The following is an 18,283-nucleotide window of genomic DNA, read 5'->3' as shown; positions in this document are numbered from 1 at the left end:
GGGGCGTGGTCGACCACGCCCCCTAAAACGTCACAGTCCCAGCATGCCCAAGGACTGTGACATCATATGGGGGCGGGGTCTCCGCCTATATAAGTCACAACGCAGCCCTCAGAGACCAGTCCAGCCGGAGAGAGCGTCGTGTCAACATCTGGGGGAAGAGAAGAGAAGAGAAGCCAAGAAGCCCAGAAGTCCGGACCTCCGCTCGCAATAGAGCTACATGAAGAGAGCGGAGGGGCCGGCCGAAGACCTGCGACACCGGGAGAAGAGGCCGGAGAGCGGAGAAGAACCAACCGGACGCCGGGAGAAGACGAAGCGGAGGGACCCCCGAAGCCGGAAGAAGACCCCCGAAGCCGGAGGAAGATTCCCCCCCCCGGAGCTGTTTAATAAAATATTTTAAAAACCTGTGTAGTGTGTTTTATTACTTACACTTTTTTCCTAGGTAAATGGGTAGGGGTACCATGTACCCCATACTCATTTACATAGGGTGGGGGGCCGGGATCTGGGGGCCCCCTTATTAAAGGGGGCTCCCAGATTCCGATAAGCCCCCGCCCGCAGACCCCGACAACCAACGGCCAGGGTTGTCGGGAAGAGGCCCTTGTCCTCATCAACATGGGGACAAGGTGCTTTGGGGGGGGGGGCGCAGGGCGCCCCCCTCCCCCAAAGCACCCACCCCCCATGTTGAGGGCATGCGGCCTGGTACGGTTCAGGAGGGGGGGGGCGCTCGCTCGTCCCCACCCCCTTTCCTGACCGGCCAGGCTGCGTGCTCGGATCGGGGTCTGGTATGGATTTTAGGGGGGGCCCCACGCCGTTTTTTCGGCGTAGCGGGGTTCCCCTTTATAATCCATACCAGACCTAAGGGCCTGGTATGCCCCGCGCTCGCCGCAATATGAAGATTTGTTTTTCCTATTGCAGCGAGCGCGAGATGCAATACCATCCCCTCGTGTCGTATTTGGTCTGTCGGACCAGCCTACACACGAGCGGGCTTTCCGTCGGACCAGCACACACACGAGCGGACTTTCCGCCCGAAACTGAGTCCGACGGAAAGATTTCAAACATGTTTAAAATCTAGGTCCGGCGGGCTTTTGGGAAGAAGTCCGCCGGAAAAGTCCGCCGCCGCCCACACACGGGCGGATTGTCCGGCACACTCTGGTCCGCCGGACCAAGTATGCCGGAAAGTCCGACCGTGTGTACGCGGCATAATTCTATGTTTATACCTGATTCTCCAGTTATCTTTCTAAATTGCTCCATAACGTCCTTCTGAGAGTGAAATGGAGAATACTTGTAAATGAGCTCCGTCTCGATGGCAAATTTCTCCGTATTATCTGTCAAGGGTTCACAGGTTTTTGAATTCCATGTAGGTAGAGGAACAATGACCTTTGAAAAAAAAAAAAAAAAAAAAAAACATTTAGCATGTTAACCACCAGAAGGTTTTACCCCCTTCATGACCAGAGCATTTTTTTGCTATTCAGCACTGCGCTGCTTTAACTGCCAATTGCTCAATCATGCAACACTGTACACAAATGAAATGTTATTTTTTTCACACAAATAGAGCTTTCTTTTGGTGATATATTTGATCGCCACTGGGTTTTCCATGATATATATATAAAACAAAAACAAACAAAAAAAAACAAAAAAAACCAAAAAAAAAACCATAAATGTAGATTTTGGTAAAAACCAAACTGCATTTTTGGGAGCACTAGCATAGTTCATGATCAAGATACTGATCCATACAGACACTATACTAGTAATGGCGGTGATCACCAACTTTTAGTTTGACTCCGATATTGTGGAGAGCAATCTGGCGATAACTGACACTGGCGGGTAGGGACACTGACACGGATGTCGCTAGTGACACCAATACAGTGATAACACTGTACACTGGTACTGTACTAATGGCACTGTGTGTTGCTTTTACTTACAGATCATCTCGTTGAGGTCTCTCCTTGCTTTTAGATGTAAACGGTAACTGAATGCAAAAAGGCAGCCAGCCATATCTGTGTTTAGGGTTTGCCAACACACAGATCTCTGCACTGTGATTGGCCACAGCCAATCAGCAGGTACACAGCCAAAATGATTGGCTGTAACCTGAAACTCATGCGGTGTCCAATCACAGCACAGGTCAGCAGGGTGCACGAGCATGCAAGCCTCCAAACCAGGAAGTACACCACAACCTATACATTGCCATGCATGGGCTGCCACCCACCAGCAGTAAATATACTGCTGACGGTTGGCAAAAGGTTAACGAAAGGCAAAAGATATGCATCAAATTTTTTTTTGTTTTTTTATGTGAAATGTTCCCCATCACTCTCCTGCACACAACAGCCATATTAACACTCCCCAGCACCATAACCCATGCTAAGAATGTTAATAAACATCCTCCCTTTAAGAGTCAAAATGCAGTCAATGACTGCTCAGGCCCCCAACTAACAGAGTGGATACAATACATGTTTTAGAGCCAGTAGGGGACAACTGCATGGAGGAGAGTATGTATGTTTGGATTATTTATTTTTAAACACACAACCCTTATTTAACCAATTGACGCCCGCCCACCATCAAATAACAGAGGGGTGCTGTGGCTCTTTCTGGGTGGACGTCATAGGACGTCGGCCCATTCAAAGAGGGCATGCATGTGATCGGGTGCGAGCAGCCCTGCACTGTCGGTGGTGGCGTGTCCCCGAGACACAGCGCCTCACTGACGGGGGTAAACAGCCATTGGGCATGGCTGTTTAACACGTGATCAAGTCACGACTGATCACAGATGGTACTGCCCAATTGAACACGGTTCATGCACGTGATCAGGAGGCATGTCGTGTCGGCGTGTTCCTAGGAACACTGCTCGTCACCGAAACTGGTAAACAGCCAATGGCCGGCGGCTGTTTACCACACAAAGAGAACCTATCACATCGCCCCTAACACCCAACAGTCACCACGTCAGTGCCCATAAAGTGCACCTGTCACCCATCAGTGCTCATAAAGTGCACCTGTCACCCATAAGCGCCCATATAGTGCACCTGTCACCCATCAGTGACCCTCATCTGTCACCTATCAGTCCCATAAAGTGCACCGGTCACCATCAGTGACAGTCGCCTTTCACCCATCAGTGTCCGTTACCTGTCACCCATCAGTGTCCTTTACCTCTCACCCATCAGTTCACCCATCAGTGTCTGTCACCTGTCGCACAGCTCATCAGTGACCGTCACCTGTCTCACAGCCCCCATCGGTGACCGTCACCTGCCACATGTTGCACAGCTCAGCAGCATGTCCAAAAACGTTTATAGCAGTGAGGAGGCGTTCCAGATTCTCTCCATGACTGATGAGAGCAGCAGGGAGTTCTCAGATTCCAATGCCAATTCTAATTCTGAATCCATTCAGCATTTGAACCGATAAATAGTAGTGGATTGGCAAATGAATAAGAGGATGGGTTCCTCCTAAAAGGGCACGGCGCTCTGCAAACAAGGCAGTAACTAGCAACAGACCCCAGGATCAAATTCCCAGGCCCAGTACTAGCGCTGCCACCAGCGATAGACCCAGAGAACAAATGCCCTGGAACAGCACTGCAGTATCACCCCCAAATACCAGCACAGGAATTTCAAATCCCCCAACTACCAGCACTAGAGTGTCACATCCCCCCAACAGTCAGGGCTGCTACATACCTCCCAGATGCTCTTGCCAACCCAACATGGCTGCCTTCCGACTCGGGATCAGCAAGTATTCCCCCTTTCACCGCACCGCCAGGTGTGCATTCCAATACACAAAATTGTTTTCATCTATTTTTGCCCGACACTTTGCTGCAATTTATCGTGGACCAGACCAATCTATTTGCCCAGCAGCATATTGCCAACAACCCCCAATCATCATATGCCTGTCCGTTTCAGTGACGATTAGACTCTGGAGGAGTTCAAATTGTTTATGGGCCACACCATAAACATGGGGCTTACAAAAAAAAAAAAAAAAAAAAAAAAAAAAAGAAGAAAGAAGGATATGCCTACTGGTCCACCAACCCCATCCACCACATGCCCATTTTTTCTTCCGTAATGTCCAGGTCCTGATCGGAGATGATTACGCGCTTCCTCCACTTCAGTGAGGACACCCAGTACCCTCCCCAAAATCATCCAAATTATGATAAATTATGTAAAATTCGCCCACTCAAATTTTCTTCCTCAAAAATTTGTAGAACTTTATGTCCCCGATCAGCATATATGTATAGACTAGTCCCTGGTACCCTTTTCAGGCCGGCTAGGAATAAAACAATATACTGTATTCCTAGCAAAAGGGCCAGATACGGAGTAAAATTTTATAAGCTTTGCAAGAGTGTCACGGCATACCTGTATGCGTTCCGCATATATGAAGGAAGAGATTCCCAGCTCCAGCCCCGAATGGGGCCGGCCTACATGGGAAAAACTGGAACAATTGTATGGGACCTGGCATACCCACTGCTAAATAAAGGTCATCACATATACCTGGATAACTATTACACCAGCCTGCCCCTTTTCAAACACCTATACCTCGCAAAAACCCTGGCCTCCAGAACCTCCAGAAAGAAACGGAAGGGCTTTCCACAATCCATAGTGAACAACAAACTGCAAAGGGGGGAAAAAGCAACTTTGAGAAGCGTCTGAAGATGCCAAAAAAGATGTAGTGTATGCAGCAAAAGAGGATATTCAAAGAGATACCAGCTACCATTGTCCCCAGTGTCTCTCCCAACCCAGCCTTTGCATCGGTGAATGCTTCCGACTATCACACATCCCAAAAATATTAGCCCATATTTTTAACCATTTCCCCATTTTCATCATCTGTGCTGACCATTTTCCATGCTTCTACAAATAACCATGCCACTGTCTTCCACGTCAACTGACCCTGGCCTGTTTTATCAACTATGCTTTTGCCTACTGCTTGGACTGATCTGTTGCCCTGCTACTGTAGTACACAGAAGTCTCACATGTGAGGGGCTCCAGAATTGTTTTCCGGATGGGGAAAAAAATATTTTGTTTTCTCCAGGTTTCGTAATTTCTGGATTAGGGTCTGGAGTCCGGAGACTTCAAAGAGATTTGGGTGGGAGAAGCCTCTACCCCCGTGCCCAAGTCTTACCCGATTGAGGTCCTCAGCCTGCTGCTGACTTACTGCCATCATTCTTCTGCCTGCCGCATGAACTGACCACACCTCTGCCTGCACTATGGAAATTATTATCTGTAGCAAGAGGCAGTATGTTTATGAAGGGCTGGAGAGCAGTACAATAATGAGTGTCTGCAGATAACAGTGTACCAGGACCAATATTATGGCTGTGCTGGCTGTCTCTGCCTGGACAATTCCTATGGACAAATGATTTGGCTGTGCTGACAATAACCTTGTGCTGACTATAGACAATATTCCTGCCTGCTGCCTGGATAATTACTATTGTTGTCGCTAAGCAGATCCCCGCCTGTTGCCTGGACAAATTCTCTCCCCTGTGGGCACTGCTAAAACCACAGGAAATATTTTTTTTTTTAACCTTTCCTCAATAGAATATATTCTGGAGTGCAATTCTTGGTATGTACATGCTCTGTGCTAGAAATATGAAGGGCCTTCAAAAATGATAAGTTGTCAGGAAAATTAGATGTGCAATTTATGCTCCTAGAAAGCATGAAGGTGCTATTTGAATTTTGGGCCTTTGTATGTGGCCAGGGTGTGTAAAAGTCTCGCACATGTGGTATCGCCACACTCAGAAGGAGTAGGAGAATCTATTTTGGGGCGCAATTTTTGCTATGTACATGCTGCTACGTGTTAGAAATATTGTATGAATGGACAACTTTGTGTAAAAAAAAAAAAAGGAGGTTTCATTTTTTTTCCACATTTTCCAAAAACGTCTGGAAATGGACCGTCCGTTGGGGTGTTTGCTTTCCAAACGGGGTCATTTTGTGGGCGTTTCCATTGTCCTGGTGCTCCAGGGTCTTCAAAAGTGCGATAGGCCGTCATGACATTAGATGTGTAATTTATGTCCCTAGAACACCTGATGTTGCTCCCTCCCTGCATGTTGAGCCTCTGTCTGTGGCTGGGCTGTGAAAAAGTCTCACATGTGGTATCGCCATACTCAGGAGTAGCAGAATGTGTTTTGGGGTGTAGTTGCAAGTATGCATATGCTTTGTGAGAGAAATAACCTGTTAATATGAAATAGGCATATGAAAATTTTGTAAAAGATAAAAATGAAAATCTTAATTTTACAAAGAATTGTGGGTAGGGTTGTCCCGATACCGATACTAGTATCGGTATCGGCACCGATACCGAGCATTTGCCCAAGTACTTGTACTCGGGCAAATGCTCCCGATGCTTCCCCCGATACCTAGAAGACAGCTGTGATCAGTGCGTGGGTGAGTTACAAGATTCTCCCCCAGCGGCTTTCAGCTGCTTTAGTGACATACAGCGGTGATCGCTCACTGCTGACTGTCACTGCATCCTCCTCCATGCCCCCTCCGTTGCTCTGTCCCCCTCCGCTGTCCCCCTCCGTTCCTCTCTCCTTTTCTGTTCCCCTCCGCTGTCCCCTCCGTTCCTCTCTCCTTCTCTGTGCCTCTACGCTGTCCCCTCCATTCCTCTCTTTCTCTGTGCCTCTCCGCTGTCCCCTCCGTTCCTCTCTCCTTTTCTGTCCCCCTCCGCTGTCCCCTCCGTTCCTCTCCTTCTCTGTGCCTCTACGCTGTCCCCTCCGTTCCTCTCTCCTTTTCTGTCCCCTCCGTTCTCCCCCTCCGTTCCGCCTTCCCCTCCTCCTTCCTTTGTGAATGGACAGAGTCAGTTGACTCTGTCCATTCACATAACTGAAACATTGTAATCTCCTGTGATTACGATGTGTCAGTTTATGAATGGAGAGGAGCCGCTGTCTTCTCTCCATTCATTCTCAGTGCAGCTGAGGCTGCAGAGAAAGGGACTGGGGAATCTCTATCCTCTGTCTCTTTCTCGGTCTCAAGGGGGAGATATCAGAGGTCTGTTAAGACCCCTGATATCTCACCAAAGCCCCCCAACAGGGCTGATTAAAAAAAAAAAAAAAAAACCACAAAACACACACACACACACATACACCGTTCACCCCCCCCCCCCCCCCCCCAAAAAAAAGCACTGTTTAAAAAAAAAAAAAAAACACTGTCACGTGACATAAAAAAAAAAAAAAAAAAAAAAAAGTATCGGTATTCGGTATCGGCGAGTACTTGAAAAAAAAAAAAAAAGTATCGGTACTTGTACTCGGTCCTAAAAAAGTGGTATCGGGACAACCCTAAAACCCTTCAAAAAACTCACCATGTGACTTACTAAATACCTTGGAATGTCTACTTTCCAAAAAGGGGTCATTTGTTGGGTATTTGTACTTTCCTGGCTTGTAGGTGTCTCAAGAAATGAGATAGGCCTTCAGTACATCAGGTGTACATAGCTTGTAGACAGTAAAGCCTGATACACACGATCAGAAATATGTACGAAAAACACAGATTTCGGAGCAATCGTACGATAATCTGATCATTAGTACTTTCGAGTGCCGATCAGGACAGTTCATCTGATATTATTTGATCGGACATGCACGAAAAAAAATTTTCGTACTATGCCAGATCGTACGATTTTTGTTTAAACTGCACAGCTGTCATTAAAAAATGCAATACAAGTGCATTACACCACATGACATGACACATCACTTCCAATTTTATTCTGTTGTACGCAAATTTTTGTGACTTTAGTAAACTCATCAGATTCGATCTGAGATTAGCATGCAAAAAAAAAAAAACAAAACCAGACGATCATTCGTCCGATAATCTCATCATATGTACCGGGCTTAAGGATGGCCATACATGGCCGAATATCGAATGAATTTTCTTTTGAAAATCAGAAATTTTGTGCGTTTTGAGATCCGATAGTGCCACCATTGATTTTGAAATTCGACCAGTCAAGCCTGCAATTTCACCTCCTGTTGCTACAGAAAAGAACTTTCGTGGATGGGAATCTTTTCTTTCCAGGAATTTTCTTTCCTTGCACATTTCTTTTTCGATTACATTTCTCGCACGATTCTCCCATCATTGATTAGAAAATAGTTCGCATTTCAAAAAACGTCCAACATGCCCGATTACTCACATTCGATAGCTACACAAAAAAATCGGCTGTTGCTGCAGCCAACTAATGGTGCGAAATTCTAACGAAAATTCTTAGATAAGATTTTCAAAAGAAAATTCTTTCGAAAATTCGACCCATGTATGGCCTGCCTAACTTTCACAAAGACCAAATAATATACACTGATTAGGGTTATTTTTCCTGAAGATATGTAGCAGTATAAATTTTGTCCAAATTTTATGAAGAAAAATTACAAATTTGCAATATTTTATGACAGAAACAAAGAGAAAGGCATTTTTTGACAAAATTTTCGATCTTTTTATTTAAAGGACAAAAAATTAAAAATCCACTAGTGATTAAATACCACCAAAAGAAAGCTCTATTTGTGTAAAAAAACAGGGCACAAATTTTATATGGGTACGGTGTTGCATGACTGAGTAGTTGTCAAAGTGTGAGAGCACTGAAATCTGAAAATTGGCCTGGGCAGGAAGGGGTTGAAAGTGCCCTATAGGCAAGTGGTTAAAAACAGATTACAAGGTAATAAAATTAAATCAAAATTTTCTGAGAATGATATACAATTAGAAAACCGCTCTTTAGAAAGAAGTTGTCGCGAACTTTGGGCAAGTCAAACGGAGCATATGATTAAAATTTGCATAGGCAGGGGTTACCTTCCATGAAAGCTTCATGTCAAATTTATCAAAAATTACTTTTGGCATTGCATTATAGACAAACCTTGTATGAAAATTGGTATGTGAGTTTACCTATAAACTAATCATTGCCTGAATTGCACTTTCCCATGTTTTTGTCCACAAAAAGAAGTTAAACTGTTTATAATGCTTTCTGTTGAAATATACATGAAGAAACATAATCATCTGTTACATTGATTTGAATGTTAGGGTCAATTTTGTTTACAAACCTCATCAATTCCTTCTTCTTCATGAAATGTACGCGACATAAACAAACATGTCATTGTATCGCCCTTCTTCGTAAAAAGGATGAAATCTTTTCCAATTCTCATAGAGCCACTAATAGAAGATTACATTAAGCAGTCCAATTAAGGCATGCAATAAAGAAGGAAAACGGGTTAACATTTATTATACGCAAAATAGCATCCAGAAATCAAACTATCCTTTCACATTTTATTTTATTTTACAAGAACACAACATAAAAGTCTAAAACGAAACAGTTAATGCCACCTTCCAGTGGTAACAAAGTGTTTGTAACCCCCAAAAAAACAAAACAAAACAAAACAAAAAAAAAACACGGAATCTGTTCCTTTAAAGCAGGTTATGCAGCACAGTGCTTGTGCAGAGTCATTTGGCTCCCTGTATAACATAATAAACCTGTCTGATTCTGCCAGTTTCTGCTCTTCATCCCTGTAAACTGACCACGGTTTATCATGGCTGCTGAGCCCTGACACAGTGGTCAGTTTACGTGCCTCTGTCATCCACTGTGTCTCCTCTCTCCCCTGAGACCCCCCCTGCTCCCTGCCTGCCTGTCAGCTCCATCCACTTCCACTCCACGATCCTCCTCTCCTGCTGGTAAAAAATAGTGTTAGGTCTCTACAATCCCCTCTGTTAGATAATAACGTGCTCCACTCTATGTCCTTTATTTTAAAAAAGCCGATATCTATCTTGTTTCAGAGCGTCTCCCGGCACTTACGTGACTCGTCGGCTCTCTCCTCCTCCTGGCTGACATCAGCAGTTCTCGGCCCCTCCCGCTGTATCTGTCAGACGGGGAGAGGAGAGAGCCGAGGAGTCACACAAGCACCTAGAGACGCTCTGATAAAAAGGATATTAATCGCGTTTTTTATGTAATAAAGGACATACAGTGGGGCACATATTATCTAACAGAGGGGATTGTAGAGACATAACAAGTGGCTTTACAACCACTTTAATATTTTTACAAATGATTTGCCAAATCTAATGTGCGTTGGTGCAATGAAATAGTTTTAATACTTTTATATGGACGTTTTCTAATTTTCTCATTTTGATTAAAAAATGTCCAATTTTATTTTATTAAAGGGACAAAATAAACTAATAAAATGGATCAAAAATGCTTAAACCAAATGTAAGCTGTTAAAACAGTATTTTTGCACTCAATGTGAAATCCTTTTCTTGGAGTCCATTGGAAGAACACAAAGTCTTTCACCTTCGGGTTATACTGCAACATCCAGGAAGATTGGACACTGGCAAACGAAATAGAACAGTAAGCCACCCTGGGATAACCTCCCACCAGCATTCCTGGTTTTATAGCAAAGCAGTATAAAGAGCATGATCATACAGAGGTGTGGGACCTATGTCCCTCAATGGACTTCAAGAGAAGAGTTTTATGCTGAGCACTAAAATGCCATTTCCTTTTATTAAACCAACACAAAAGTGTGCATATCCCCTTATTAGTTACATTTCATACCAAACTACTAAAATTCACAAATGTAAAACATGAGTATGTCTAAAGTAGTTAATATAAATAACACCTAGTGAAAATTAATAAATACATTTTTCCAATTCACGTGACTCGAGTATCATAAAAATGATATTCCTTAAACCTATATATTATGATCAGAAATTTACACCAATCAATAATGTGTGAAAAAAAGTCCAAACATATAAAAACATAAAACAGTCCAAATCCACAAATGATGATCCATCATTGACGATGAGAGCAGAGAACAGAAGAAGCTTCATAGTGTAATAAACCAGCTAAGAACTTTTTTTATAAAAAGTATTGCACTTACATCTAAAAAACATCTAAAAGTGGTAAAGAAAATTTCCATAGGACCGCGGCCACGTCTGTGGAAGTTTTCATTCCTGATGTTCGTGCAATACTTAATAATAAAAGTTCTGCCCACTTGTGATATCTGTGCTGGAAGCTTTTGGTCTGAACATTGGATATATCTTGTGGCGACACCAGCGCTGTGATTTACTGATGGGGTCACATCATAGTCTGCCAATCCAAGGATACGTGCAGTGGCTCCCTTTATATGAGCAGGTTTGATCTCTATAATCTGAGATAAACTTAGTCCGGTAAAAGTTGTGGGGATAGCACCTGCTGAGCACTATAACACCGTTTTGTCTGTGTTCATCACTGTGCATCAGAGCACCTGGATCATCATTTGTGGATTTGGACTATTTTACATTTATAGGTTTGAACTTTTTTTTTTTGTTTTTTACACATTACAGGATTCACATTCAGAGATGCCCCATAACCCTTTCAACAGTCATGCCATTAAAGCCAGTGACCGTGAAGGATCCCAGAAAATCCCAACAATCTGACAAAGCCCACAAAGTGTCCGCCAACAGTCTTATCTGTTGGTTTATTACGTCCGCCCTGGCCAGTCCAAAGCAAATCTCAGGGTGCAGTGATCAAACAAAGTTACCAAAAGCATCTACTGCTTCTACTAGAGGATGCCTGTACTTAGAGAGAAACCTATCCAGTTTGTTTTTGGTCCTGAAACAGGTACTGGAACATCTCTGGTTGTAGGGGCCACTCCCTCAGGTCTAGGCATGGAGGATGTTTGCCTGCCAATTGTCTATACCTATAATATAAATGCTGGTCTATTGAGAAAGTGTGAAGTTCTGACCAGTACAGGGTCTGATCTACCTCTTGCTGCAGCGAGACAGCTACTCCCTGATGGTTCATGTATGCCGCCAATGTGGCATTGTCTGGTCCAATGCTATACACAACTAACCTGAAGATCCTGGATGCTGTTTTGGAGGCGAGAGTCCTCTAACAAGTAAGTTCTCAGCACAGATAGGGTGCCCATGACCTCTTTTCCAGCCCGATAAACTGCCATTTGTCATGAAGATCTTCCACATGGGAAGAAAGGGCTTTCCTGATTCCACCATCAGGCTAAGAACAAATTGGTCCTGGGTGCCAAACAAATCAATCTGTCCAGGGACTTGACTGACTTATCCCAAAACTAAATAATGTTGCATTTTAGAGGTCTGGAGTTAAAATGGACAAAAGAAACTGCCTCGAACGAGACTATTATCAGACCCAAGACTCTAATGCAAAAACAGAGTTGATATATCCTGGACTGGAGAGTCTGAATCTATAATTAGAAAGTCTGAAAGCCTTAGCTTAAGCTGTGTCCAGAACTAGGAGTCAATTCCAGCACTGATTTAATCAGATTGAATCTGATTTCTGAAGGTTAAGGTTTCATCCAAACTACTAACATCTGGACATTAACTTTTCCCTCAACAGAAGGTAGTCAAAAGTATCCCACTATAGGCTGCCACAAAAGCACATAGGGCTATTACTGAGGCCCCACAGCATAAATGTAAGAAGCCAAGAAAGCCATCTTGGTGAAAGAATGTGATGACAGACTTGGTGGATTCCATGCAAAATGTCTAAGCCCAAATAAAGATAAAGACAAAAGACATACAGAGCTTTGAGATCCAAGATGGACTGGATGCCCCCTTTGGGTTTGGGAAAAAAAAAAATCCTAAAACAGCTCTGCTACAGGAACTGAGGCAATGACACCTTGGTGTTAAAGACCTGAAAGTGCTCATGGGAGACCTGCTAATCTGTCTGGAGACATTGGAAGGTTGAAGGTGGTAAAACAAGGGAGGAGACCAGGAGCCCTGGCATACCACCCTCCTGCACCCAAGCAGTCCAAGCCTCCATTCAAAAAGGTTGACAAACATTCCACCAGTCTACTCTTATCGAGTTTTAAGATACAGGGTCACACCTGGACTTGTGCCACAGCTCTGGACAGTCTTACTCATTGGGAAAAGTACATCCTTTTAGGACCACTAACAAAACAAAACAAAAAAAAAAACTGAAGTATGCTGGTAATGGGAAAGGATTATCCTGGGTAGGCCTACAGTTCTTCTGTTTATCAGTGTCCAATCCACTTGTAGGTACCAGTACAACCCAAAAAGTGTAAAGACATTCTGTGTCCCTTAATGGACAATAAAGAAATTCACTATAATTTTAAATTTCAGATAGCATGTTTCAAGTATTGTAGGCACCCTTTTTAACCACTTCCATACCGCGCGAATTCCAGCACTCTTGTCCTACATGTAAAAATCATAACTTTTTTGCTAGAAAATTACTCATAACCCCCAAACATTATATTTTTTTTAGCAGAGACCCTAGAAAATAAAATGCAGGTCTTTGCAACTTTTTATGTCACACGGTATTTGCGCAGCAATTCTTCAAACACAAATTTTTTGGGGGAAAAAAAAAAAAAAAAAACACTTTCACGAATATAAAAAAAAAAAAAAGGAAGAACAAAAACAGTAAAGGTTAAGCTCAATTGTTTTGTATGTGACAGATGTTACGCCGAGTACTTAGATACCTTACATGTAACGCTTTAAAATTGTGCACGCTCGTGGAATGGTGCCAAAATTCAGTTCTTAAAAATCTCCATAGGCAACATTTTAAACATTTTTAGAGATTACTGGTTTAGAGTTACAGGGGGGGTCTTGGGACAGAACTATTGCTCTCGCTCCAAAGTTCGCAGTGATACCCAACGAGTGTGGCTTGAACGTCGTTTACATATGCAGACGTGACCTACGTATGCATTCGCATATATATTATATTTTTTTATTATTTTATTTTTTACACTTTCCCTTTAAAAAAAGTATTTTCGATCACTTTTATTCCTATTACAAGGAATCTAAACATCCCTTGTAATAGGAATAGTGCGTGACAGGTCCTCTTCATGGAGTCTATAAGACCCCACATCTCTCCTCCAGGCTGGAGAGCCTGGGATCAAAGTCATAGTGACTGCCGAGGACCATCTAGCCCTCGGTTTTCTCTATGACCAACTTCTGGCACAGGTGGATTCCATCTCCTGCTCGCCAATCGCACGGGCGAGCTGGTAGAAGCACCAGAGGGTGGCTGGACGTCCACTCCCACCGCCTATAAGAATGATCAAGAGGCTGAACAGCCACTAGGATTGTTCTTATGGTGAAGGGAACCGCCAGCTAAAAAAAAAATGATATCTGAATGATGCCTGCAGCTGCAGGCATCATTCAGATATCACCACTGAAAGCCCAGGACGTCATATGACGTTTCTACGGTATGGAAGTGGTTAAAGAAAATGCTTACAGATTTTAGGAGAGAGGAACACTGCTGTTGCATACTTTTTTGTTCTGCAGTTTGCAAATCCGTCACAGAAATGTGGAATATGTATCATGATGTCGCATTTCATGCAAAAAGTGTGTTGTATCGTGTTGTGTCAGATTCTGCAAACGTGTGACAGATTTACAATATTGCTGCATTATGTGAAAGTGTAGCAGATTTGACAACTTGTATATTTGCCTAAAAGCTAGCTTTCAGGAAACCATTTAGAAAGTAATTTTCAGACAGTTGTGCCTGTTTAAAAAGTGTTTCCACATCCCCTAATATAGTGCGTCAGATCAGTGTGTTTAATTCTTCCATGATCTAACTCCTAACACTTGCAGCACATGTGCAAAAGCTAGACTGCTAACTGTAAACAATTTGCACACATTCACATGCATGAGATTATAAGATAGAGCACAACTGTAGGTATAAAGGTTCAACATATAGGTACCATTAACATATAAATTAGACAGACTGTTTTACATTTAGGACCTTCTACAGTATAAAGCTTGTTGGGTGTTTAGAAAAAGCTTGTTCCATGTATTGGTTGTGCCAGCTGCTTACCAGTGAGTATAAATAAAAAACACGACAAACCCTAGAATTTAACTATTATCTGCTGTTCTCATGATAAAAATCCAGGTACCCCCCCGCCTTCTGGTGGCTAGTCACGTGCTGACACAGAGGACACTGAGCAACTGATGTCAGTAAATTGATAAGAAAAGCTGCAGACCGTTTAGCTCTGCCTTATATCAGTTGCCATAGAAACATCAGGCAAGGACCATTAGGGACATTTGCCTCAACACTGGATATGCAAAGGAGCTCAGTTTCCCATCAATAAAGCAACATGTACATTTTCAGCTTTTTCACCAAGATAGCCTTCAACAAAATAGCAGTTACTGAAGAGAGATTACTTAAGAGAGACTGGAGCAGCTATAATCTGTAGCAGAAGTACATAGCAATCAATCAGCTTCTAGCTTTCACTTTCAAAGTTTTAAACGGAGTTCCACCCATTTAAAAGTCAGCAGTTATAAAAAGTGTAGCTGCTGACTTAATAATCAGACTCAACTGTCCCACGGTCCAGCGATGCGGTGTACAGGAAGCCTCGCTCCTCTCCCCCTCCTCCTCTCTGCAGTGCCAACATTCTAACTGTGGGCGCCCGGCTGTGGCTTCATAGCCGGGCGCGCACTGAGCGAGCTGCGAATGACCAGGCAATCTTCTGAGACCTGTGACGTATCCCAGAAGATTGCAGGGAGGGAGGGGGGGGGAGAGAGGTGATCTTCCTTCCGGTGCCGTGGAGCCAGAGGAGGTAAGTGGGAGCTGGGTGCCTGTAAAAACAGGGTACCCACTCCTCCCCCCAAAAATGACATGCCAAATGTGGTATGTCAGGGGGGTCATCTGCACTTAAAGTGGAAGTTTAATTTTTTGGGTGGAACTCCGCTTTAACAGGATAAAGTAAGTAATTTTTAGTGAAGTTACACCGATATTCAGGGTATAACGTTACTAAAGCAGTTTGCCCACACCATCCCTCGTTGTGACAGTGGGTGGGGGGTCCTTCTGGCTCCCCGCACCAACTGTCACAATTCAAAAACAGCGTGGCTGTGCAGGGCTCTGCCCACAGAGCTGCATCATTCATGAGATCAGTGAGTGAATGAACTACAAGTACCATCTTCCACCGTGACAGACAGCTTGTAGTTCTCAATAAACGCTGGTGAGCGCTCTCGTAGTTCATTTATCTTCTTGTCCTTCAGGATCTGTCTGCCCGCACTGGAGGTATGGGCAGACAGCTGTACGAAGTGTCTGAAGACGCCTGACATTGCACATGTGTTCGCGGGTGATATGCTCTGTAGGCTCCTAGGAGAATAACCACATTTTTATGGGCAAAAATGATGCATTTGTTATTATTTTAAATAAACGTATCCTTTCCCAGAATGTGCTGAAGCTAGTAGCTGATTGGTTACTATGCACAGCTGCTCCAGTTTTAGAAAAATCCTTCAACTGTATTTACATGATTTGTCCTATTAGACTACATGAAAATGCACACATAAACGTAATGTTTTAAATTCAATATATTATAGTAGTTGAAACGTAACGACTTCAAAACCGTTTCCATACTGCCCAATTTGAATGGACTCAGGAGTTCTTTTGGCGGACCGGCCGAACTGAATGACACTTGCAGCTTCACTATAAAAAAAAAAAAAAAAAAAAAAGTTAAGGATGACATTCTTCCCACATAGCAATTACACAAACCAAGGTCTCGCTTCCCTTCTTCCTCAATTTTCTCAACAGACCAACTTCCATCGACCCAAAACAGACTGCTTAATGTCTAACACTAGACCCAATTCACCATAGTTTCACATTATATATAAAAAAAAAAAAAAATATAATAATAATAAATAATAATAATACGGTTAATTTTTCCATTCCATTATTTTGGACAAATATTGCACCCACCTTTATTGTACACTGCATTCTCATGTCAAAAACAAAATAAAAAAAGCAATGACACGGCTTTCCTATTTATCCTGTCCTTTTTGGTTCTGGAACAGCTAGCATTTATTATAAATATTGCAAGAATTTAAAATTGTAACACATAGCAAACTTAATTTCTTGTCTGAAATTAAACATCCCCCTATATTCATTTAGAAAAGCTTTTATTCATTCAGTTTACTTCAATTACTTCCAAAACAATTCATCACACAAGTGCTCACATGTTTTTTTTACTCACTTGGATCCATTCCTGTTCCATCATCAAGAAAACAAAGCATAAAACCCCCTCTTAGATCTTCCCTTTGCACTGTAAACAAAATAAAAATGTTAGCATGCTCATTGTGTGCATTCTTTAAAAGCATGAATGATTGTAGTAACCATATAGATATAAAAACATATTTTGTTATATAATGTATTGTGCAGGAGTGATGACTCTTCTGGCAAAAGAGAAATAAAAATAAAAATAAACCTGCAAAAGCAGAAATGCTATTAAAATAATTCAATTATTAGTATTTATATGGTATGGACAGGTCAACAGAGCGTGCTCCAACGCCTCTTTCACTTCCCCTCAGTGTAGCACCAGTATTAAAACAAATAGCTCCATAGTGTAGCATGTACCAAAAAACATATCTATCACAATGATTAACTCACAAAACAAGGACTACAACAATTAATACTCCAAGGGTAGTCGAATGACGAAACACATCAAGTGACGTCACATGCATGCGCATTAGAGCTGCACAATTAATTGTTAAAAAAAAAAAATCGTGATCTCGATTCAAACCCCCTGACGATCTCTATTGCAGAGTTTGAAGATTCTTTCATACAAGTGGAGAGACTTATCTGCTCACTCAGCTGTCAAAAGAAAACATCCAGCAGTCTTGCCAAGTTTTTTAACATGAAATATTGTAACTAACTCTTCCTTCTTAGATCAAAGGGATACACTTCTGTGTGTAAAGTAAAAATCCAGGCAGTCTGCGTAAATGCAGGAAGTTTAACCACTTAAAGTCTAAATCTTTTTCTGACACTTAAGTTAAAATCAATATTTTTTGCTAGAAAATTACTTGGAACCCCCAGAGATTATTTTATATATAAAAATAGAGAGAGAGAGAGAGAGAGAGAGAGAGAGAGAGAGAGAGGAGAGAGAGAGAGAGAGAGAGAGAGAGAGAGAGAGAGAGAGAGAGAGAGAGAGAGAGAGAGAGAGAGAGAGAGAGAGAGAGAGAGAGAGAGAGAGAGAGAGAGAGAGAGAGAGAGAGAGAGAGAGAGAGAGAGAGATGAAATAGGACAAATAAAAAAAAAAAAACAACACACACACACACACACAACAGTTAGAGAGATTTTTTAGCAGAGGCCCTAGGGAATAAAATGTAAATTTCTGCAATATTTTATGTTTCACTATATTTGCTCAGCGGTCTTTAAAACGCAATTTTTTGGGAAAAAACACACTTCAATGAATAAAAAAAAAAAAAAAAAAAAAAAAAAGAAGAAACACTAAAGTTAGCCCAATTTTTTTTTGTTTTAATGTGAAAGACGCCGTGATCTATCTTCTAAGCAAAAAAAAAAAAAAAAACGCAATTCTCATCAGCCAGAATCGTGCAGCTCTAATGCGCATCTGGAAGTGCTGGTCTCTACAATTTTTAAAAGGGGATTTGTCTGGTAGCAGATAAAC

The 18,283-nt window shown here is 42.4% G+C and overlaps 1 protein-coding gene across 2 annotated transcripts in view; it reads right to left on the bottom strand.

Moving 5' to 3' along the window:
• The window catches only part of MORC2 (MORC family CW-type zinc finger 2), a 169,380-nt gene that overhangs the window by 113,782 nt on the left and 37,315 nt on the right, over positions 1-18,283 (bottom strand). Inside the window, exons 5-8 of one of the 2 annotated variants that reach the window (XM_073631131.1) lie at positions 16,854-16,949; positions 16,213-16,310; positions 8,969-9,077; positions 1,215-1,374 (exon numbers count right to left, since the gene is read on the bottom strand). In XM_073631131.1, the coding sequence (XP_073487232.1) occupies positions 1,215-1,374; positions 8,969-9,077; positions 16,213-16,310; positions 16,854-16,949 (463 nt within the window). Of the gene's footprint in view, positions 1-1,214; positions 1,375-8,968; positions 9,106-16,212; positions 16,311-16,853; positions 16,950-18,283 lie in introns of those variants that run through there. The other variant, XM_073631121.1, reaches the window with a different exon arrangement.

Source organism: Aquarana catesbeiana, linkage group LG01, assembly GCF_042186555.1.
Source record: "Aquarana catesbeiana isolate 2022-GZ linkage group LG01, ASM4218655v1, whole genome shotgun sequence".
In the NCBI taxonomy this organism is placed as follows: domain Eukaryota; kingdom Metazoa; phylum Chordata; class Amphibia; order Anura; family Ranidae; genus Aquarana; species Aquarana catesbeiana.
Note: the sequence above shows the minus strand (reverse complement) of the source record. Positions and strands in the feature narration are given on the sequence as shown.